This window comes from Colias philodice, chromosome 16 (assembly GCF_061535455.1).
Source record: "Colias philodice isolate Cphi_HAF_F1 chromosome 16, ilColPhil1 Martin Lab GWU primary, whole genome shotgun sequence".
Classification (NCBI taxonomy): domain Eukaryota; kingdom Metazoa; phylum Arthropoda; class Insecta; order Lepidoptera; family Pieridae; genus Colias; species Colias philodice.
The window spans coordinates 10,849,749-10,875,424 of NC_143101.1; the positions used below are offsets into that span (position 1 = coordinate 10,849,749).

At 36.1% G+C, this 25,676-nt stretch overlaps 1 protein-coding gene across 1 annotated transcript; it reads left to right on the forward strand.

Annotated features, from left to right (window-relative positions):
• Positions 1-6,721: 6,721 nt before the first annotated feature.
• LOC149481976 (protein amalgam-like) lies at positions 6,722-23,864 on the forward strand. Its single transcript, XM_089705152.1, has 7 exons — positions 6,722-6,876; positions 12,760-12,849; positions 14,178-14,452; positions 14,541-14,618; positions 14,702-14,785; positions 15,046-15,180; positions 22,562-23,864. Exons 2-7 carry the CDS (start codon positions 12,789-12,791, stop codon positions 22,886-22,888), a joined length of 960 nt encoding a protein of 319 aa, XP_089561278.1. The 5' UTR covers positions 6,722-6,876; positions 12,760-12,788; the 3' UTR covers positions 22,889-23,864.
• The last annotated feature ends 1,812 nt before the right edge of the window (positions 23,865-25,676 follow it).

A 25,676-nucleotide genomic window follows, 5' to 3' on the forward strand; every position in this document is an offset into this window, starting at 1 on the left:
AGTACGCATACTACGCGCACATTTATAATTACATATTTGTAAAAGTTTAATGAATTCTTGGAAATTGTATAGTTAGTTAATATAATTGGGTTTTATTTTTATACGATTACAAATTTGAACTAGGTATATAATCATAAAACATATTCCAATAAATCGTAGTTACTCAATACGACTTATTACGAACGTAAATACAGCCATTCCGAATTTTGTTATTTATTCAGATGTTGCCTATGATCATACCTAATAATTAATCTTTCGTGTTTTAATAATTTCCTGAGTAAGAGGTGATTCGTCTTGTCTTGTCGACGTAATTAAAAGCCAGTCAAAGAACTGCTTTCCTTATTATTACACGAACGAGCATAATTATTACGCGACTAATAAAAACTTATTATATTTAAAACAATTAGTTGTGACTAGACGATAATTTTATTAACACCTAGCTTTCCGCCCGCGGCTTCGCCCGCGTTTTCTAAGAAAAACCCCCATAGTTCCCGTTCCCGTGGGTTTCCGGTATAAAACCTATCCTAATGTTAATCCAATGTTACCCTCTATATGTGTGCTAAATTTCATTTTAATCTGTTCAGTTGTATTTGCGTGAAAGAGTAACAAACACACACATACACATCACCTCACAAACTTTCGCATTTATAATACATATTAGTAGGATAGTAGTAGGATATTCAAGTATTTGTATCATCACTACATAGTATAAAACAAAGTCGCTTTCCCTGTCCCTATGTCCCTATGTCCCTTTGTACGCTTAAATCTTTGAAACTGCGCAACGGATTTTGATGCGGTTTTTTTTAATAGATAGAGTGATTCAAGAGGAAGGTTTATATGTATAATAATATCCATTAAGTAGTGGAGAAGTACTGTTATTTTTGAGGTTTCTAATGTGATGTCGTAAAAAATTACATTTATTCCGCTTACATTGCAAACGCAGGCTGAACCCTACGAGTTTTATCAAAATAATGTACTAAGTATTATACACATTGAAAAGGTCTACAGAAAAGTCCGCGATGGTATATGTCTATCTCTTATGGATAACCCACAATAACTTTTTTTTGTCATTTACTTTTTACGACAAATAATGGCTAATTTTCGAAGCGATTTTAACCAATACAGCATTAATCCTTAAGCAATTAAATACCATGGATACATTGTTCATTTAATATAGATCTATATGGCCCTTTACACCGCATGATTTAAGTGAATATTTTCGAAGATATTACAGATTTAAAAATTGCGGGACGTAGCGTTTGCGGCCGCCCGGCTATGTATTTTATACCCGTGCGAATTGCGATGCCGGAGCGGGCCGCTATATTTTTATACCTATACAACGTTCACAATTTTTCTGTAGTGTATTTAGTATCAGCATTGCACCCGTGCGAAGCCGGGGCGGGTCGCTAGTAGGTAATAAATACTTAATAGATCATTTCGTTACGGTAGACTAGTAGTCATTTAGTAAATATTATATAGTATAATTACAAGGGATTGTTTTGGGCTTAACAATGGAAATCTTAAATATTTCTTTCGCTCAGTAGTACATTAGGTGCGTGTGACGGGCGAGCGGGCGAGCGTGCAGGCGCATTAATCTCTGCCATGATTAATGTAGCACTGTGATGTATTTGCCGTAATAACTAGCCGGAGTTACCGGAGTACGTCTCTCTTAGCCCAATTAGCGTGAGAGCCGCGTGTGAGCGAGCCGCGTGTGAGCGAGCCGCGAGCGAAGGGCGGCGAGCTGAGTCGATTGCCAGCATCCACCGCGGCGACCTGCACGGCCTGCACCGGACGGGTCAAACTTGACACACTTCTTCTCAGCATATTCACAGCTCCAAACTAACACTACTACTATAAACTAAACAGTTCATTTCGTGGCCATATTTTTTTTTAATACCTCATAATTAATGTTAGTATAAAATAAATTGAACTATAATCAGAACTAATAAGGCATGATTCCATTAAAAAAATAGAATAGTAGTCTTCGAATGTTTATAGATCCAGGCTCCAGCTGCAGACCGTCACCGATCCACGCGCGCACAATATCGTTTGCCAGGTGAGAGCGTGTACACGGTACACAACTAAACACGTACTAATTCTCTATTGTAGTGTTAACGCCGTGGCTGATTAGCATACAAATGGAAGCGGTCACAATTATTTACCGCACAATTCATGGAGTGCACTTAAATGTGCATTATTTATATTCAAAGGCAATTTATATTCTGCATTGCGGATGTTATTAGGTTTCTCCTTCCGGCGCCGTGGTCGTGGTCCGAGGGCCGTGGCCCGTAGGGGCCCGGCGGATGGGCGTTTAAGCTAGAGCTCATCTCTAGTTTCTGTAATGTTTCTGGTCTTTGTAATTGTTAATAGCGCGTTGTGTCTTGGTTAATGATGAATTACGAGCTGTGTTAGTAAAAGCTTATATTATAATATCAAAAAATTATTATGGATGCTTACATCCATAATAATTTTTTGATATTATATATTATATATTTTGCATAACTGACTTCGGTTTTAAGACCGTTCAAAACAAAATCAGAAAATGCGTAATAATATGATTAATTTTTATCTAAAAAAAATAAAAACAGACTTCAACACCATGTGAATTAAAACCTAACTTTGTTAACATCTGTATAAATAGATAAAACTAACTAGTGAACTGAATTACACTGTAATAATATAATGTAAAATGTCTGAAAGAGTAAAGATTTCAGCGGCAATTGTCAGTGGTGTCGTGTAGAGCGATAGCAGCTCGGTGGCTGGCGGCGAAACTGCGCCTGCAACAAACATGAATATTCACTACGTCTAGAGTGCGCCCCTCCCCCTCCCCCTCCCCCCGCATACCCCCCGCCTCCGCCCGCATGCGGCCGTATTAACACTTAGTCTCGGCGAGCACTATTTAGCGCAATCTTTATGCTCGAGCTAAGAATGCAAAGCAAAGTAAAATAAGACAAAAAATGCGCATTTTAAGATACGCTCTGCTCTACTTTAGTGGATTTGAGAAATGCAAGTGGACACTTTTCGCTCGTTTTCATTTCCTTACAAACTGAAACAACTAAGAATAGAGACCGCTTCCCAATTGCCCCGCGGTTTGTCCGCGTCTGCAACACTAGCACAAGCTATGAAGTACGCGACTAACAGTTTAACAGCTTGGCCACGGACACCGGCGGCGCGACCGACGGCGCGACCGGCGGCGCGGCAATTCGCGCGGCGCGGTAAGCACGCCACGGGCAAATGCGTTCGCCGCCGCGACCAGTGTAGACGAGGAGACGAGATAGCTTTATCAAAGTTAGCTCGACGTTGTTTGGAGAGTAGCAGCTTTTTTGCTCAAGATTTAATGTTTGGAAGATATAGTGGAGTACACGAATTAAATAGAAATCGTGTTACAGACGGAGAATTCCACCAAAAATATGAAAAATATAGGCATGATGAAAAATTATGTTGCGGGTGGCTAGACTTCCAAATAGCTGGTCTAGCTAGAATTTCTGCAATAAAAGCTTCCGTCTCCATTTTCGCGAAAAAAAAACAAACTATTTTAAATTAAGTTCGCTCCGGGAGTAGTCGCCGCGTCTGCCGCTCGACTCCGTGGCCTGCGCCGTAATAACTCATACATTTGTTTCGATCGCTAGTCGTGCCGCGCGATTCGCTCGGGGAAATTCGCCGGTCGTCTCGCTGGTCGCCGCTGCGCGTGGCATGCCCAGTACATTTCCATACATTTGATTCATTCGCAAGACGCGCCGCCAGTCGCGCCGCGCGAATTTTCGCTATAGCGAATTGTCCGTGGCCAGCACGTAACTGCGATTTAGAAACAGGACCTGGTGTTGCCGTAGTAGCTTGGAATTCAACTTTTAAAAATTTGAACATGCAATCTTCTGTTGTTTATGTTTTCCTCTATACCTATGTATTTATTATAAATTCATTATTGCCATTGAATAACTATGAAAAACTCTTGACTCGTGTGGAAGGTTTATAAGAAAAGATAGAGCCTCAAAAGCTCAGCTTCAAACCCGATGTCAACTAAACTGTTAACGCTGTATAATACTTATTACAAAACGAAAGGAACTTCGTTACAATCGGGTGTCCCACATATTGTGACATCTCAGACATTTTTTTTTATTAATTTTAATTCAGATGATACATCAAGGACAACAACCGGTACCATGCAGGGAGAGCACCGAAACTTAAACAATACAAAACATTTCCAATGTTCCCAATACTTTTTGATTTATTTATAGCCAATTATTATGACTATTTTTGAAGTGAAAACTTCTTTAGCGGCGTTGAGCACTTTTTCTGTAATGGGTATAAAATCTTAAACTCGCGTCGGGACACGTGACCTGATCGAAAAAGCGTAAGACGGATACCATTCCAAAATATCAAACATGCTCAATGTTAATAATCAAGTTTTCACTTCTGCCGGCTCTCCCGGAGTGCAAACCGTCTTTTTTTTATTTATTGATACTCAAAATAGTTTCTCATTCCAGAACAGCAAACGTTTTACTTTAAATTCATGGACAATCCATCGCACGAAATGGCGGGCCACGGCTACAATATTTTGATCGTGAATTAGAAATCCCGATGGATTAATAATTTGCATTTCTACTTATTCTGTATAGACCGGGAGATACTGACACAAAATTTCGAGTCATTTGTAACAGGATGGCGGTTCTACAGGGTTCTTAGTACGCAATGACAAAAAGAAAAATGATGGTGTGAACGCTGGTACCGGCGGCTTAGTCGCGTGGGCGTTAGTCGAACTCGTCGGAAAATAGCGAAAGTCAAACGATTTGTAACAGTATGGCACTTATTTTTCCTGTTAGTTTGAGGATCAACGAATATAAATACAAAATTTCAAAGATCTAGGTGTTGGAAATCTTCACTTATATAAATTAATACTAAATTAATTTTTCAAGTATGACAGCACTTTTTCCCCCTACTAGAAGTATGGCAAATATAATAATGGTCACATTTTATCAAATACTCTCCAAAAATCCAAATGCAATACTGGTACAAAAAGTTTGGCGAAATAAAAATTTTTTGCAGATTTTCGGCGGTATGGCGACCATTTGGAATCGTCCGAAAAGTATGGCATGGCGATTTTCGTAAATGGCTGCACGTCGATGGTTACCTGTGCAAAAGTTAGCCTGATACAAATGGTTGAATAATTGTTTTATTTAAATCAACACATTCGCGTCGGTATGGCGGGCTGTAAGTCACACCGGAAAAGTATGGCATGACACTACCGCCTACTTCTTTTTTATGGGCTATCGGGAAATTCTAAAATTTTTGTGTTACAAATCGTTTGACTTTCGCTATTTTTCCGACGAGTTCGACTAACGCCCACGCGACTAAGCCAGCGGTACCAGCGTTCACACCATCGTTTTTCTTTTTGTCATTGCGTACTAAGAACCCTGTAGAACCACCATCCTGTTACAAATGACTCGAAATTTTGTGTCAGTATCTCCCGGTCTAGTATTATCTTCACCTAAATAATTTAAAAAATCGAAAGTGCTACTAAATAGTAGTCTAATTGAATAAATGAATGTTTGAGTTTGAGTTTTAATACCTATCAAGATTCTTCGTTTTTCAACTGACTTAAATAAAAGTAAGAAATCAGATCGGCCTTTTTTCGTGGGTTTGTTACCTTAAAAGTTAGAACTTTGAACTAGGTGAAACAATGTCGATTACTCTTTTTTTATTTGAAAGCTGTTGCCTCCCGATTTTTTGGTTTAGTTCTGAAAATCTGAAGTGGGTTTATTTTTTTGTTAAAATTAATTATATTTGTGAAGAATTCCTATGATATGTCAGGCAATACTCCTCAATACTGTTCGCAATAGCAGCATTTGTCATAATATGGTTCATCTTAATTAATTGAAAAGTAGAATATCGAATAAATTGAAAAGTGTCAATAGAAAGAAAGAAAGAAAGAAAAGACATTTAATTCAACACACACATAAAGACAAATAAAAATAAAACAGAAATTAAATAGAAAAACACATTGAAATTACGATATAAAACATAAATACATATTAATAAGGTGTGATCCTGTGTGCTGAACAGGGACCCCACTCAGGAATTCTGCGGCTTAAGAGCTGCAGCACTGATTTTCAGTGGTTCCCAAGTTCCCAAATGACGCCTATAGTGGCAGAAAATTAAAAATATGAATAAATTAAAATAGATACCTATACACATATATACACTACATAAATATCAAAACAAAACAAGATTCATCAAAAGAAATAATAATAATATGATTTATTAATAAATAAGTTAAATATTTATATACCTAAGGATAACAGAAAATAGCAGTTTAAAATTAGAAAAATAACCATACGCTAACGAGCCAAGCAACTAATGTTGATTGATTTGCCGATGTAGAATGGATTTCTTAAATTCATTACGGAAGCTTAGTACACTGCATTTATTACGCAATGGTGGAGGCAAATCATTCCAACACTTCGTTGCTCGGTACCTCGGTGCAATACATAATTATATTGAACGCGCACTATCAATTTGGTTTCAAATATTGTTTACTTTAATGAATCGATGCCATTCAAAAAGTAAAGGTGCGATGGTAAGGCTCCACAGGCCCGCGGGGCGGCGAGGGGCGGCGGGCGGCGGGCGGCGGTGTGCGGCGGGCGCGAGCGGTGGCGCGGCGCTCCGGCAGTCACCGCGCTCCGGGACGCGCTGCCGCCGGTCGCGGCCGACTCCGCCCCGTCTGCCCCGCGCAACCACGACGCGTGTATAACATGCTGTGCAGCCACACTGTAATTCTTGTGAATTTCGTGATAAACTTCAGTGCCATGTGAACTTTGTTTGAGAGATGTGACGTGCTCGTTCGGTGACTTCTGACGGCGGATTTCGTGTTATTGTTATGTATGTTCTTGTGTCACAATATCCGATATTGGAAAAGCACTAAATAAACACTTAGGTACACCTCTTAACTATGCACTAGAAAGAATTTATTATGTAATTTTTTACGCTAATAAAACCAATGTGCACACAATATAATATGCAACATGCTATCGTAGAATAAAGAAGAGCACCTAATAAAAATATATAAATAATATTGAACTATTTATTTATACTAGTTTTGGGAGAATAGCACTGTAGCCTGTACTTATCTGAATACTAATTATCACCAAAAATCTTAATTTTATGGGAATAGCCATAAAATATTGGAACTTGGGCCGCTCTACTTGTGAAGTTAATTTAGATACGCAAATGTCAAATGTCCGCATGTAATAAGGTACATTTATGAGGAGGCTCGTGAGGTCGCAAGCGCCGGCTGTCGGAGCCTGTCGGCCTGTCGGCGGCAATTAGCGCTCCCAACAGATAAATCACTTCAAAGGAGCTGCCTCAATTATGTGCTCCTTTGCCTTAATAAGACAGATGTTACACTTAATTATTGTGTAGGAGGATGTTGAATTATCCATTTCTGAGGAATTTCGGTAAAAATATGTCTCAGTATAAAGTATTGTTTAAAAGTTTGTCGACGTCGACGAATTTTGCACAACACCGCCTAGATTATAAATTTATTTATAGTATTGTAGTTTTTGTAGCCAATCCAAGTGTAGTAAAAAGTGGTTATTTTACTATTACAGACACTTCAATTTATTATTTGTATATATGTATAGATAAGAACCTGAGTTCTCAATAAGTCATCAATGTAATTCTCGTGACCGTTAAAGCTGCTTCAATGCATTGTTATTTCAAGTGTCTATGCAGTGGTCAGTGGAGACATAATAATTGGCCGATGATAATAATAATTATTATCAAATGCTTTTCGTAACTAGTTAATTTATGTAGACAATAAAATAACAACAGAATTGGCGCCAAAAATGTATAAACCCTAGTTTACAAAAAGCACGAGAGAATATTTTGAAAGCGCCTTTGTGGTTAGAAGCACTTTTGAATCGTCAAAATACACACCTAATTGAATATTTACCACCGATTCGGAAAGTAGTTTCTATAGAGAAGAGCCGACAAGAATACTTATCTGTATTTGCACTTTTATAATCATATCAACTTTAAATTTTAATTTTTCATAGTAATTAAGCCTACTGTCTGTCCTTTGGAATTCGGAATAAAAAAATACATAGGTTCAATCACTATAATATTATATAAGTACTTAAATGTAATAGTTTTAATGGCGTTTCTCCAAATGAGCTGAATGAAGTATGAATGAAGTAGCTGTCTTTAAAATCGACACCTTGGCCAGTGACTCTACCCTTATTAGTTGTTGATAGGTAGGTACATCTTAGCTGACACTTTCCTATACGAGGGAATGTACCCTTACCTTTTCACTACATACCTGAACTTTAACTAAAATAAGACTTACAGACAAGAACTGAAGCATTGAACTAAGCCCGCGACTCGTTATTGCTGCGAATAGCAATTTTGTCACTGAAAGTGGAAACTGAGACTCAAATTATATTGACTAGTAATGACTACTAAACGTGAATCGACTAACCGTATTTAATTATAATTTTATGAACGGTTTAATAAATAAAGATACCAGCTTGATTGAAGTGAATTACTCAAATCAAATCAAACTCCTAGTAATAGTAGTTAGGTACTTTAATCGATTACACCTTGTTGATACAGCAAACGTATTTATGTAATTTATTTCTTCAGCTAAACATATAAGTAAGTATATTATGCCTTTTACAAGTAAATTAATTCTATTCTATTCTAAGTAGACCCTGAAATTCCCATCTTTTTGATTCAAATATTTACAAAAACAAAACCTCTTTAGCGCTTTAAGTCTTAGAGTCTTAGCTTAACTTCGGAGAATAGGATTAAAGTTTATTAGTTTAGTATTAAACTTTGTTTGTTGCTTTAGAACTGCGGGATATACGAGGATTAAAGAAAATTTAAGGGTATAGTGAACACGTCCAGACACGCGACTCCACTTTTAGACGTAAGATTATAAACAATGTTCATATTCTCATTTCTCACTAAAATGCTTCGTGTTTAATTTTGCCTGCACCGGCTGCTCCGAAGTCCGAACACCGCCAGAGTTGCCGCACAGTCGCTCGGCCGGCCGCGGCGGCCGCGTGCGGCGTTGCCAGTTTGCGTTTCATAAATGAAGCGTACAATTAATGCCTAATTAGTAAATAACAAAAGCGTTAAACAATGTATATTTTGTATATTATGCTCGAGTTTAAGCAACGCTCGCAGCTTAGTGACTGTAAGGATGTTTTGAATTATGTCGCAATGTTTTTAAGAGATTCATTGTGGCCATAATATTATGTAGATGAATTCGTATTTTTGTGCAAATAAGTAATACTATATCGCCTAAACATTAAGTGAAGCCTAGTAATGGCGGCGAAACAGCCATGTGTGTGTGCCATGTTGCCATGGCAACAGCTGTCCTGTTGACAATGGCGGCTGTCTTTTTTTCTATAAATTTTGCCGTAATAATTTTGTCATTAAAACATAAAAGAAATAACTTGCTTCCCTGTGGAATGTAATCCCTTGTGTTTTGTTATTTAAAATTGTACTGTTGCGACACCATTTAACCACGCAAGACGGAATTTTAAATATTTTTTGTTAAACAGTGACGCAGTTAATCAGTCAGTAGTTCACGACGTAATGGCGGCCGACTAGCTTACTATGGTGAGAGTGTGTGCGTGTTTATTGTCTTCATACGATCGCTAGCTTACTATGGTGGCTTCACGTTGTTTGTTCGTAATACGGCGTCCGTCTTTTTTTATACGTCCATGTATACAGGGTGTAAACGTTACGAAATGCCTGTGCACTAATGTAACATTTTTTGGATAATTCTCCTTTTATTTTTTAAAAAGTTATTATTGTCGTATTTCTCATTAGGTGGAGTACTATCGATATCAATTTAATGTTGTATGATATCTGCAATATTTACGGAATAATTACCTGTGCTCACTTAACGATTAGGTACACCCGGTATATTATTATCTGGAGAGATATTATAGGTCACTATTTAACCCCTCAAATAAGATGAAATGTTTAAAAGCTACAGTCGCTGAATATAGCAAGTAAGTAGAAAATTCCTTAAAAATAATTATACTTCCTGCTTGTTACGTAGCCGCATGCACGTTAAAAAAACTAAATTGACATGACCTTGACCTTATACGCAGCGCACAACCACAGTTGACAGATATAATATTATACTACGTACATACATGCGATACGACCTTCGCAGTTAATTAATTTCTTTAGCCCGTATTATGCGTAGCCAATTGAATAGCTATTTATTTGTTAATAAGTAAAATAAATAAGAAATTACGAACATTGTGGCGAAGGGTTGCGCATTGATTTGCGAGTACATAATATGATCATTTAATCCTACCACATGGACGCAAATTGATTTACGAGTGATACATACGAGTGTCGAGCCTGTGCTGCTCGCTGGCAGAGTCAATCAACCGCAACTCTGCGGAGCGGCCGCTTTGTAACGCGACAGCGATTGTGGATATCTACTTTTATTAATATAATTGTGAAGATGAAACATTTCATTTGTTTGCACTAAATAATTATTATTAGGCTTAGATTAAGGATTGGTCTCCGCGCGCGCGCTACGACTAGATACCGCCGGCGTACTTGAAAAATGCGGCAACTAATAGTACGCCGAATTCGGCGTACCCAAGCCAGTCGTGTCACAAGCATTGTGTGGAGAGGGCGAACCGATAGTTTATAAAGATTTTGAACAAAATCTGAAGTAAAATGCCTATTTGTGTCATAAAACTATTTAATAATAATACAACAAAAAATAAGAAAGACACTGGGATCACGTACCATCACTAAGTATCGTATTATTCGAAATTTCTCCTTTACTTCGAAAATTTTTTCTACGAAAATACGACGCCATTCAGTGTTGCCGTACTGCATATCCAAAAAAATACACGTGGTTGAGGGAATCTTTTAGCAATAATTTGAAGTTTTTTTTTTCAATACTATTACTAACACATGTATAAAAAAGTATAATAACAATAATTTATTTCTGTTTAACCATGTTTAACTGGCTTAATATAATATGTTTTTTTTTTATTTACGCTTTTTTACTTTTAAACGACCTTTGTGACTATAGTATAGTAGCGTCGCAAGTGGATTTAAGTCGCATGTTCATGGATTCGATTTCCGGCCAGGTCAGGATGAAAAATATTTTTCAAACTTCTTTCCAAGATGCCAGATTTCCCATTTATGAGGTAAAATTTATGTAGCTGGCAGCCCAATTCTTCACACACACTAGCGTCTTTACAAATTGCCTAACACACACTACAGAAAAGAGTTGCCGCACTCACAGAGCTATTGTTTTTAGGTGGGGCGGTATCTAGTCGTAGCGCGCGCGCGGAGACCAATCCTTAATCTAAGTTATTAGGTTTTAAATATGAGAAAATTCTTTCACCAGCAGCTCCGTTACCCCGTCCGTTTGAGTGGATTAGTATATTTTTGTATTTGTGTCTATTCCTGGTCGCTCACTTAGAAAAATTACCTATATTATGCACAATGCTACATGAATGTTATCTAGATATACCTACATAGTATAAAACAAGTACCTATTCTTAAGGCGCTGACTCCACGAGCGAGAAAATCGCGACGAGTCCGCCCTTATATCGTCGGATAATCTCCACGAACGAGCGATAATTCCGCCGCGTATCGTCACGAGTCGTAACGGAATCGCAGCGTTTCCGCGGCGACTCGTAACGGTATCGTCACGTTTCCTTGAAGAGAACTACGAGAAGACCAGAGGCAACGCTGAAATGACGCTGCGTTTGACAGCGGGCCCGCCGCGCGCTCGTCGCTAGCCCGTTGCTAGTCGCGGCGGGCTAGCGACGATGTAATGACGTTTCGCGCGCTCATTGCCACTCGTCGCATCGCGGCGATAATATCGCCGAGTGGAGACGGTTCCATAGAGAGTGTATAGAAATACGTGGCACGACGATAATATCGCCGCGATTCTCTCGCTCGTGGAGTCAGCGCCTAAATATTTAAAAGCTAGGCAACCGATTTTGATGCAGTTTAAATCGATAGAGTGATTGAAGAGGAAGGTTTTAGTATATTATTTATTAGGTTTTAGAGAAAGCGGGCAAAGCCGCGGGCGGTAATCTAGTTATATAGGTAATCTCCTCTCACACAAATTCTTTAAAGATCACCGTAAAATGTGCCTAGAGTAGTCATTGGAGACGTGTCACGTGATGTTTGACAGTGACTCGTGAGAAGTGGCCGGCGGCGGCCGCGGACTTGTTGCCAGTTTCGATTTTATTTTAACCCAAATAGCGAAGTAGGTCGGATTGCTTTTTGCTTTCTTGCTGCAGACGGCAATTCAGCCATTTCGAGTCTAATAAAGCTATGTTATAAAGAGTATCTATTTATAATCGTGTAAATAAAGTGTATCATCGGATTTTATAATATGATTAGTTGGACCCCAAAATGATCACGGTGCAGGTGCATGCTTAAATGAAAAAGAAATAGCCATGCTTCATAACAGTTTATTGACTCGAAAAACTTAAAGTTAATAAATGTTGGTACTGTAACTTTTATTCACTTTTCTATGAAATATGACGTTTTATAAATTACTTCTGCCACGCGATTACAGCATTCAAGGTCATAATTAATTGAGGATTTGGGAATTACAATATTTAATATAAGTACCGCGAATTATTCAGCAAATAATCTCCATACCGTAAAGCATGAAACTGGGTGGAAATTATCTATGTAGAAGAAAGCCATAGTTGGAAAGTTCAGGGAATGAACGCACGTATTATTCTGTTCCAGCGAGGATGCAGTAGCAGCAGCTGCGGCCGATGGCGCCCGCGCTGCTGCTCGCGCTGCTCGCCGCTCTGCTGGCGCCCGCCGGCACCCTGCGTATGTTTTTATTTTTATTTTATTTGTATAAGAACATAACAGTCATACATGATTTCATATAAAAAAAGTTCTAAAATTCACTACGACCACACAACATGTTCTATTATTAAAAAAAAGAAAAACAACATATAAAAAACAAGCCTCATGCAAATAAACTAACCAATCTACCTATATAATAAGAAAAATATTAAATAAAGCCCACATTTCATTAGAAAATTAGAAAACTAAAAAATTTAAATTATACAAATTACAAATAAGCTACATAAAATGATATTTCTTAATTGATTTCTATAACTATCACAAGAACATTGAAAAATATCGATGTCTAATAATTTATCATTATAAAATTTAGCTGCTCTTTTTAAAAAGGCATTATTGGCGTAATTTGTTTTACAGGGAGTGACTTCAAATGTGTATCTGCAACGTGAGGAAATTCTGGGAACTCTTAATTTTATTTTTTCCAATAACAAGCCTGAATCAGTTATGCAATGTATGATCTTATAAAGAAACATCTGGTCCAAAAATAGACGACGCTTTTCCAGTAAATGTATTTTATGTTTTTTAGAAGTAGTTTCATAATTGATAAAGATATTTCCAGTCCGATATTCTAAAGCTTTTAGAAATTTCTATTCGAGTAATGTGGACATTGTAATAAGGGCTCCATGCAGTAGATGAAAATTCAAAATTACTGCGAACTAAAGCGTAATATAATATTTTATAAGTTGACGGTTGTTTAAATGGTTTAGCGAGACGAAGTATCATTCAGAGTTGCTTATAGGCTTTAGAGATTATGTATTCCATGTGTAAATTAAAGCGTAGTTTTGTATCGAGAATAACTCCTAGATCTCTTGCTTCCGTGACGCGTTTTCTGTTGAATGAAATTATTTGACATTTATCAGGGTTAAGAAATAATTGATTGATGTTTCAGAATAATTCAAACTTCTCTAAATCTGATTGCAATTTTAAACAATCTTCAAGTGTATTAACTGTCATAAAAATTTTTGTATCATCGGCGTAAAGTAGATGGTGTGAATTTTTAAAACAATAACTTATATCGTTTATATAAACAGTAAACAAGAATGGACCCAAATGGGAACCTTGTGGAATACCCGAAGGAATCTTTAGGAATCCAGAAGTGTAACCCTTAAGTGCGACAGCCTGGCTTCTATTAGAAATATACGATTGAAGACAGTGGAGAAGGTCACCGTGTATACCTAACTTGGATAATTTCATTACGAGAAATGAACGAATGTTCGCTAACGTCATGCTATAGACGACATACATAATCCGTAACAAATGTTTACAATGATATTTCCTTAACTCAGCAGAGCGCAGCGGTCGCGAGGCGGGCGAATCGACGACGAGCTTCGGCGTGGGCAGCTTCCACGTGCCGGCGCCGCTGAGCGAGGAGGAGGCGGCGGCGGCGGCGGCAGAGGCGGCGGCCGAGGCGGCGGGCGTGCCCGCGTGGCGCGAGCTGTGGTACGCGTCGCTGGAGGCACTGCACCGCGAGCCCGTGCTCAACAACACGCAGGAGGACGTGCTGGCGCAGCTCGGCGGGCTGGCCTTCCTGCACTGCCCCGTGCGCAACCTCGGCGAGCGCGGGGTGAGCGAGCGCCCTTCCACGCGTCTTGTTCCTACGCGCACATCGTCACACTATCGTAACACGTAATTGTTTATTATGAATGTTTCAGATATCATGGGTGAGACGACGGGACTGGCACATAATCAGCTCCGGTGTCTTTATGTACACCAACGACGAAAGATTTCAGGTTTGATTCTTTTTCTATTTTCATAAAATAAACGATGAACTTTTTTTATGTTGTATATACATTGATGATACTTGATGTCATAGGTACTGCACAGCGAGGGGTCGGACGACTGGATCCTGCAGATCAAGTACGTGCAGAAACGAGACAACGGCACGTATGAATGTCAGGTTTGTTACTCACTTGTCCATGTCGCATATTAAAGCTGATGGCCTGATTTATTTTTTTCAGTTTATACATCCAATATAATAAAGAGTAGCTATCACAGTAGTGTACAAAAATTATAGGACGTATGGTTTTTCTTTCACTGATACACACACATCAAAAATACTCATAGGTATCTCTTTCTCTATTTCAGTAGGTACGAGAATGGTACGGAGGTCATTAATATTTTGATGAAGTGAATTTTGTAACGTATGTTGTCCGGCAGGTGTCGTCGGGCGGCGGCACCCTGTCGCGCCTGGTGCACCTGCACGTTGTGGTGCCCGAGGCGTTCATCCTCGGCGCCGACGAGTACCACGTGGACGCCGGCTCCACCATCAACCTCGTCTGCATTATCGAGAAGGTACTCGAGCGATGCCATCTTATCTTCGCTTATATCGGTCGCTTTAGCAATACGAGTACAAGTTCATAATACATAATATGTGTGTTCGTATGAGGATTTACAAAGTATTATGCCAACCTATTATAACTTACTGCGTCTCGATCTGGGGTTCTGCTCCAACCTCTGCTCTTATAAGACTCGAAAGAGCTCAGAGATCGGTACTTAAAGTCATGTTAAAAAAACCCTTTCGTTTCCCAACCTCGTCACTCTATTCTGAATCTAAAGTTCTAAGTGTTAGACGTCTTTTCATTCTGCATTCAGTCCTTAGGATATATAAAACAGCTTCATCTAATCAACCATACTCAAATAACAGGCGAAATAACTTACAACTCCCTAGATTGAATACTTCTTTTGCAAAACGTGCACCGAATTATATGTGGCCACTTTTATACAATAAAATCAAGAGACACTTGGACCTCTCTAAAAGTAGTTACATTACTAAAGACATGCTAACGAAATTGCTGCTCTCCTGGGACTATGATAAGACTGAGCAATTTGTACGACTTCAACTTTTTTGAATTATACTAGTTACGCGACGCTTGATGGGCCAGTGCTGTTGTGTTCAATAAGTATGTGACAGGCTTTTTGAGTAGCTATTGTTGTTAATTTAATTTGACATATTTGTTTTTCCTTCTATTCTTTTCTTTTTTTTTTAATTTAATTTAAATGAATTTAAATATAAATAAATAAATAAATAAATCATTTATTGCATAAAAACATGGTACATACAAAGATATTAAGATGAAAATTAAGGAACATTCATGTTTTTACTATAGTTACATAGCATACAATAATTATTATTAATTCAAAAAATGAATGAGAATGATAAGTTAGTTACAATTTAATAAGACGAGTCAGGAGTATTGTCAGTTAAAATTAGTTTTATACATAAATCATAGTCATACAGTCAATCAAATATCAAAATCATTATTTTATATTATTTATACATTTTTCATATTATACAGAAATTCATTTAAGTTGTAAAAACAATTCTCTAACAAGTATTTAATTAATTTATTTTTAAATCCTGGAAGAGGAACCCCTTGCAGGTCTTTTGGAATTTTATTAAATATCTGAATACCTATGTAAGGAACATTTTTTTTGTACAAAGTTAATTTAGGCCTCGGTAAAAACAATTTGTTTGGATATCTTGTTAATTTTCCAATTTCTTTATTAAGTTTAAAATATTGAGGATTTTTTTTTATGAAAATACAAATTTCTTTGATATATATACATGCAAGAGGCAGGATTCTCAAGTTTTTAAAAAGTTCCCTACAACTCACAGTAGGCCCAACATTACAAATAGCTCTTATGCACTTTTTTTGTAATTTAAATGCTCTGTCAAACTCAACCGAATTGCCCCAAATTATAATACCATATGACAAGACTGATGATACATAGCCGTAGTAGGCCGTTATCGCTGCTTCCCTTGATATCGTCTGTCTTAACCGCCTTATTACATAAACAAATCTATCAAGCTTCGTGCAGACCATATCAATATGCGACTTCCAGTTACAGTGTTTATCATAGATTACCCCAAGAAATTTAGCTGTTTCGACTTCTTGTATTATATGTTCTTTGTATTTTACTGTTAGGTTATGAGTTATTCCATTATACGGGCAGAACTGAATAAAATTTGTTTTTTGTAAATTTACTTGAAGATTATTGGATTGTAACCAATGTATTGTTTTTTGAAGTATATTGTTTATTTCTGTTTCGTATGTATTAACATTGGTACACTGCACAAAAATAGTCGTATCGTCCGCATACAAAACACATGGACAGTCGAGATACATTGGCAGGTCATTGATATACGTCAAAAATAAAAATGGACCTATTATACTGCCTTGAGGCACACCTCGTTCAATGTTTCTGTACTTAGAGCAGTAAGTGCGTTTCAAATTTCCATCAATTTTCGTAATTTCAGTGCATTGTTGTCTATCACTCAGGTACGAATCCATTAAGTCATATGCTTTTCCTCTTATACCATAATTATAAAGTTTATAGAGTAACTTGCTATGATTTACGTTGTCAAATGCCTTAGACATATCAAGCAATAGGGCATTAATGGGTATTTTGTCATTAAGACTGTCCATTATAAGTTTCGTCATATTAAAGCAAGCTAATGTCGTGGAACTACCGTTTCGAAATCCAAATTGCATATTTGAGAGAATTTTGTTTTTTTCAAAAAAGCTGTTTAACCTTTTAATTATAGCCTTTTCAAATATTTTAGCTATGATAGGTATCAGTGTTATGGGTCTATAGTTATTTAGATCTCGGGGATTATCTTTTTTAAACATTGGTTTTACTACCGAGTATTTCAACATAGTAGGATATATACCTGTTTCAAATGAAAGATTTATTAAGAATGAGATTGGATGGCTTATTATTTCAGCACATTTCTTTAAAATACCGGTTCTTAACCCATCATATCCAACGGCGTTTGTATTATTTAGTGACATAATTATCTTAGATATTTCACATGAGTCTGTGGGCGTTAAGTAAATTGAATTCATTATATTATTAGTATTATTGTTAAAAATCTGTTTATGAATATTAATGTCATCTTCTGGCTGTAAATTTATATTATTTATAAAATAATTATTGAATAATTCGCAAATGATATTTGGTTGGTCAGTTGTTAATGTGTTCGTTTCAATGACATTAATATCGTTTTTGTGTTCACACTCATTTATATTCTCTTTTATAAGATTCCACGCAGCTTTGCACTTGTTATTATGATTATGAATATATTTTAAATTATTGATTCGTTTTGAAGTGTGTATGCATTTTCTAAGTAGTTTTGTGTATTTTTTTAACTGTTTGTCATGATTTGATCTATTACTCCGCGATAGCATGTTAATTATGAATAATCTTCTTTTAGTCAGACATGATCTTCTAATTCCTTTAGTAAGCCAGCATTCCCTTTTGGATCTATTCTGTGATTTTATTTTAATAATTGGAAAACATAAGTCGTAAAATAACTTAAAAATACTATGGAATGCATTATATGCCTCATTAACATCTTGAGCATGTTCGTATGTTTCAGTGAATGAAAGCGATGCTACAGCTTGTAGAAATTTTCTAATATTATCTTTATTATAATCTCGTTTGAATTCAAAGAAGGGTATCGCTATCTTTGTCATTTTTGTTTGAAAAGTCAAGCTTTGTCCGGTTTCATGGTCAGAGAGTGAAAGTAAATGTGTTTGAGCATTTGCATTTCTGATATTACTAATTATTAGGTCCAAACAAGAAGATTTCCTTGTGGGAACGTTGATGTGAGATTGCAAGTTATAATTATTAAGTAGACTATTTATTTCACATACTATTTTACTTTGTTTAAGGAGATCTATATTCCAGTCACCGCATAGTACCAGTTTACTGTTATTTTTACTTTTCTTATAGAGAGTATTTAAGATAGAATCTAATTTATTAATAAATATGTAAGGATCGCTATTTGGAGTTCTATATATACAGATAATTACTAATTTTAACCGTTGAATTTCGATCCCACAACATTCAAAGACATCTACCGTAGCTATTTTGTGTAGCCAAGTAATTTCTTTAAATACTATATTATTATAAACTAATATACAAGAGCCACCCCTATTTTTTGTCCTTGAGTATGATGAAGCCATTTTGTAACCTGGAATTTTTAATATACTTTCACAACCTCTTTTTATAAATGTTTCCGTTAGGCAAATTATATCAATATTTACATTATGACGTAAATCAGTTATCGATGCATATATTTCTTCTGCTTTATTAATCGCACCAGCAATATTTTGGTGAAATATTGTAAATTTATGATCGAAAAAGCTTTTCCGTATTATTACTAATTGGCAGGTCTTTATGGTCATTTGATTCTTTCATATCAGTTAAATGTTCAGGTGAAGCACTGTGTACCATATTTTTTTTAATTATTTTAAAGTAGTACGTAATTTTGTTTTTATTATTATCAGTTGTTTTTATTTGATTTGGTTTTATGTGACACGGCTTTCTTAGTTGCATCGCTGTTTTAAAATTTAAGTAAATGTTTTTATAATCTTCCCTGTCTATATTAAAATTGATTATATTTGTCATTTCATGTATATATTCCCTTAAATTTCCGCATTCATTCCCTAATCTAAGAAAGGAGCAATTTTTAAAAAGTTTTACCAGACTCGATATGTGGTTGTTTAATAGAGTCGTGTTCAGGTAATCATTCCTGGATACTTGCAAGACGTAAGTTTTAACGTGATCTAGAATTTTTAAAGCATATCCGAGTTCAGTTAACAGAGCAAATGGATTACGATCATTGGCACCAGCGGCCAAAATGACTATATCATGTTCTTTTATTTCGTATATTGTATTAGACATTTTAAGGCTTTCATTTGATAGTGCATAAGGCTTTACAAAAGATACTACGCTATAATTATCATTCCAATGTCCCTCCCTAGATTTTATAATTTTTGTTGATAAACCAATTATTTGTTGGTCCCCAAATATAAAAATTTTTGCTCTTCTATTTGTGTTAGGATAATTATTTTGTTGTGTTATTTTAGAGTTAATTCCTTTTTTTCCAGTTTCGTCGTCACCTTTGTTGCTATGGCCTTCCGGTATATTTTTTCTTTCTGACGTTAATATTTGTGTTGAAGTTGTATTGTTATTGTTGTTTTTAATGTTATCTTCGTCTCCGTAACTTAGGGTTTTATTGCACTTACTTTCTGATAATGTTTTAATTGACACTCTTTTAGTATATTTTTTTAGAGAAGTTCTACTTCTTATAGTTTCAGATGAATTTTTAGGTGTATGTGTATTTGTAAAACTGAGTTTGTCAAATAAAGAAATTTTATTTTTATATTTTTCAACTTCTCTTTTAAGTTTTATATTTTCAAGATTTAGGTTTTCTACTTCTGTGTGAGCTGATAGTAGTTGCACACGCAGGTTTTCTATATCAAGTTTCAGGTTTTGTATTAATTCCGACTCCACATTTAGGTTAGGTAAGGATTTTAGACTATCGTCTGATTTGTCACTGAATGATAACATCTCCTCACTATCATACATGTTTTGTAGTGAATTAATATTTTCCAACGACCTGCTTTTGTTCTTTTTTCTGTATGTTATATTTTCAGTATCCATTGTAAGTATGTATTTAAATATTATGTATAAATATCTTTTTATTTTATTGTAATATATACACACACATTTATTATTTGTATTCGTTTTCAGCAAAGTTATAATTATCGAAAGTGCGTGTTGAATTCAAGAGACTGTAATCTGTTCTTTATAGATAAATATATATATCTTTTCTGTTTGGGTATTAATTTATAATTATATATATTTATTTTTATAATTATTTGATTTTATTTCAATATTTCTTTATGACAACACTTATAATTATTAGTCGAGTCCTTGGTCGAGTCATAGATAATCTGTCTTTCACTTCAGATGTCACTTGTCAGTTGTCACAATTACTTGTCTCAGCGTCAAACGTTAATTTAAATATATAAATTCTTTTTATGAAATTGTTGTAATCTAGTTCTGTATGTGTAAATTTGTGAAAAATATCTTGCGGTATCGAAATTGTATTCCAGTATAAACAAAATAAGTTTGTCAGCGTAACATACACAAAGTTGTTTAAAGTTTATTTAAAGCACCGTTACCTCGTAGTTTAATATTCCGTTTGATCACTTAATTCACTGTAGTTTGTCTTGTCTTCATTTTCACAGTCGTATTTAGACTCAACGATGATGTTTATTAAATATTTTTAACTCGATTCACACTATTACTATTTTTAAAGATTTTTTGAAAATAGATCGAACCTCTTCTGATTAATGACAGTTGACAGTCCAGTAATGAATTAAAATAATATTTTTATGTAATACTTGAATACGAATTTAAATATTAACCACATAATCTATGCCGCTCTGTTATAAATTATAATAAATTGTTAATCATTTTTTGGTCCCGCAGGACAGGCTTCGCCTAGTGCGGGAACCACAGACATAGATAGACTACGCAAGTACCGCGATCTGTATGAAAACCAAGCGTGTCATATTTTTTGTACTGACCTTGACGCGTTATGACGTCACGAGCGCTTTTTAGTGATGGTAATTTCATTTTACGCTAAATCGATTAGGACGCCACTCGCGCGGCGATTCTAGTATCGTCCTATCCCATCGAAGTAAATCGAAAGAAATCAGATCAAACTAGATCTATGTCTAAGAGGTAATAATTAAATAAATGAATCGTAATCGATTACTAAATCGATTCAAGACAGAAAAATGATAATTACCATAGACAGAGGAATGATAAAATAAATTTATAAACCTTTTAATATTCTAACAAGTAAACTAATGTGTTTTAGCTTTTTCTTACATATGCCCATTGAGTTACCGTGTACTACGTACTAGAGAGGCCATCGAAAGAAAGTAATGAAACTGTCAATCAATCAATCTTTATGTCCCGTTGCATCAATCCATTTTTCTTTTATGTTCGGGTTACTTGGAAAACTGAAAAAACAAACATAGTCTAAGCAATCAGGAGTTTTCTTAAAACCTCCCAAGATGACACTTTAACTAATGGCGTCCATGTCATAATATTTATTTTGAGTACCTTTGTATTAAAATACTTAAAAGTTCTAGGTCAATCGTATTAAATAACAAAAAAATCTATGCCTTTTTTTCTGAAAAATTGCTCCTTCAAATTATCATTTTTCTGTTCGATTATAAAATCGATTAGAATCGAGAACTGTTGCATCAAATGAACATCACTAACCACAAAATTGGACAGAAAAATGAGAACAGAAAAATGAGAAGACGCTATTCATTGCTTGTTATCATACGACTCGATCTTTACCGTGCCAAGTAAAAGCCGCAATGTATGTCGAATCATTTCGTATGATTTGGTATCCGTGTTTGTCACGATCGTTTTCCACAGATATTCTTTATTTGATTTTAAAATAAATAGTGCATATTCTGATTAGAAAATTACTTACCGGTGGAAGGAAACATCTCTGCTAACTCGGCCACTCACAGCTGTGGAGTTTCTACAGTTTATAACGGCGCAATTCGGCATTTTACTTTATTCAGCTTCACGTCTTTCCTTGGCGAACTGCAAGCGCGGACTGAGTGTAGGCCAGCGTCAAGTATGTTTCATAAACTTAGTTTGGACACGGGAAGTACATACACTCGCTTAGTCTATCTTGATACATGTCTGTGGCGGGAACCAATGAATCTCATAATTATATTAATATCAAATTATTAAATTAATTAATATTGTGAAATACACCATATTGTAATAATCCTGTCTTGTTAAATAAAGGAATTATTTATTTATTTTATTATTTATTCGTGTTCAGAGTCCGGTGCCGCCACAGTACGTGTTCTGGTACCACAACGCGCGCATGATCAACTACGACGCGGCGCGCGGCGTGGCCGTGCACACGGCGCCGGGCGCGCGCACGCAGTCCGCGCTCACCATCCGCGCCGCGCGCCCCGCGCACTCGGGCAACTACTCGTGCCGCGCCGCCAACACGGAGCCGGCGCACATCTACGTGTACGTGTCGGAGGGCAGCGACAAGATGGCGGCCACGCTCAGCCGCAGCGCCAGCGTGGCGTGCCGCCGCAGCACCGCGCTCACGCTCGCCGCAGCCGCGGTGCTGCTGCTGCGCGCCTCCTCCGCGTGACCTCCCCTGAGTTCCGCTGTAAATAGCTACCGTCGCCATTCATCCTCTTCTGAAACGAACATACTCCTGATGTGATGTGTGACTAGTGTTACTTTATCATTTCGAAATATGGACAGAGTGATCAGCGAGGAGACAATTAATGTAATCTCCAGTTAGTTTTTCGTATTGGCTATCGAAACGCTGAAGGGTTATCAGAGCTGCAGTGCAGAGTCGAGACATGTTTTTAAAATATGTTTAATGATTGACGTTGATATTATGTACCTATGTAGGTCCAATGATTAACCTCAAAAATTTGACACGACATGAAAATTTTAATGTTTATTATACAATATATGAAAAATCTTAGAGCCGACAGCGAAGAAAACTATTATTTTAATTTGATATTATTTGAAATTTACACTAGGTGCATAAATGTTAAATGGAATACAACCAAGTTATGTTAAATTTTAACACTTAGTGACATTCTATAACGAATTTGTGAACTTCACTGAGATAATTATAAATTTTGCTCAATGTAAGTCGTTTAGGAGTAAACTGTATGCGGGGTGGACTGCGCGACGCTGAGACGCGCTCAGAGTGGCCCTGCGCACGCACGCACGCACGACGCAGTACGGAGCGCCGCGCGCGCCGACGCACGTCTACTATTCGTTTGTTACTTATTGTGTTATCTTAGCATTGCTAAGAATTACTAGATTATTTAATAATATTATAAGATTAAATTAATTCCTAGTTTAAGATATTATTTACAAAGTTGGGAAAATCCCAACAAACTGTACGAGTACATTGTAACAGTTCGAACCCTTTTTGGTTTCTTTAAACCGATGACACATCTGTAAAGTACATGTAAATAAAATTATAAATAAATGTGGTTTAAATATATTATTATATAACTTTCCTAAGGTTTCAGGAATTTTAACCGTTTTCTTAAGCTCGATATTGTAATATAATAAAATAAATATGTAATTCCGTTTCGTAACTTTGTTTTATTTATTTTTGATAGCGTCGCGTTGTTGTGTAGATATGAGTATGACTAGATGTATGAAGATTAATAGCACTGTAAATACGGAACTATCAAACAAATTTTCGAGCATTTATATGCCTTTTATAAGGCCCTATTATGGTGGATCGAATCTCTCGATGAAAGAAGTTGATACAATTCATCGGATGCATCGGAGCTTACTACGCTCGATCTGTTCTGACGAGTACATTATAAATCAAAGAGAATATACAAATACCACGTCGTAAGAATACGTATTCAGAAAGAAAGCTGGAAACTTATAAGCGCTTACCGGCGCTTGTCAGCGCTGGTAACCCGCGCAGGAAAATATATTATGAACATGCGCCGATAAGCGCTGATCGGCGCCGATAAGCACTGATCGGCGCAGACAAGATCGGACAAGCTTTAACAAGCACTGGTCAGCGCTGGGCGCTATATCTATCTATCTATCTATCTTCAAACAGTTAAGTTTTATAAGTTCTTTATTTAAATATGTCTGAATAAAATGTAATTGTGGTTGTAATGTCATAGCTATGCCATTAACGTTAGTGAGGGTAGATGAAGTTAAATAATTAACTGTTGTAAGTCAATTTATTGTGTGAAAAATAGTCGAAATAAATATTTCTAATATCCAATGCTTCATTTGTAGGGTGATTTGCTCTATTCCAACTTAAATGTGTTGTATTTACAGTAAGTAGTAAAATTTCGGTCGATACCTTCTTTATGGATTACTAGATTTCCGCCCGCGGCTTCGTCCGCGTTTTCAAAGGAAAACCCGCATATAGAAATTTTCCTGACGTATAGAAATTTTCCGGACTTATGGAAATTTTCCTGTCTTTAATTTTCCTTTCTTATGGTAATTTTCCTGGCGTATGTAAATTTTCCTGGCTTATAAACATTTTCCTGACTTATACAAATTTTCCTTATCTTTATAAATTTTCCTAACATATAGAAATTTTCCTGACTTATAGAAATTTTTCTAGCTTAAAGAAATTTTCCCGACGTAAAGAAATTTTCCTGACGTATATAAATTTTCCGGACTTGTGGAAAGTTTCCTGTCTTAAATTTTCCTGGCTTATAAACATTTTCCTGACTTATAAAAATTTTCCTTATCTATACAAATTTTCCTAACGTATAGAAATTTTCCTGACATAGAAATTTTCCGTTTATAGAAATTTTCCCGACGTATAGAAAATTTCCTGGCGTATAGAAAATTTCCTGACGTATAGAAATTTTCCGGACTTATGGAAATTTTCCTGTCTTTAAATTTCCTTTCTTATGGTAATTTTCCTGGCATATAAATTTTCCTGGCTTATAAACATTTTCCTGACTTCAATACAAATTTTCCTTACATATATTTTCCTGGCGTATAGAAATTTTCCTGACGTATAGAAATTTTCCGGACTTATGGAAAGTTTCCTGTCTTAAATTTTCCTAGCTTATAAACATTTTCCTGACTTATAAAAATTTTCCTTATCTATACAAATATTCCTAACATATAGAAATTTTCCTGACTTATAGAAATTTTCCTCTTTTATAGAAATTTTCCCGACGTATAGAAATTTTCCTGGCGTATAGAAAATTTCCTGACGTATAGAAATTTTCCTGACATAGAAATTTTCTTGACGTATAGAAATTTCCCTGGTATATAGAAATTTTCCTGACGTATAGAAATTTTCCTGACGTATAGAAATTTTCCGGACTTATGGAAATTTTCCTGTCTTTAATTTTCCTTTCTTATGGAAATTTTCCTGGCGTATAGAAATTTTCCTGGATTAAAAAACATTTTTG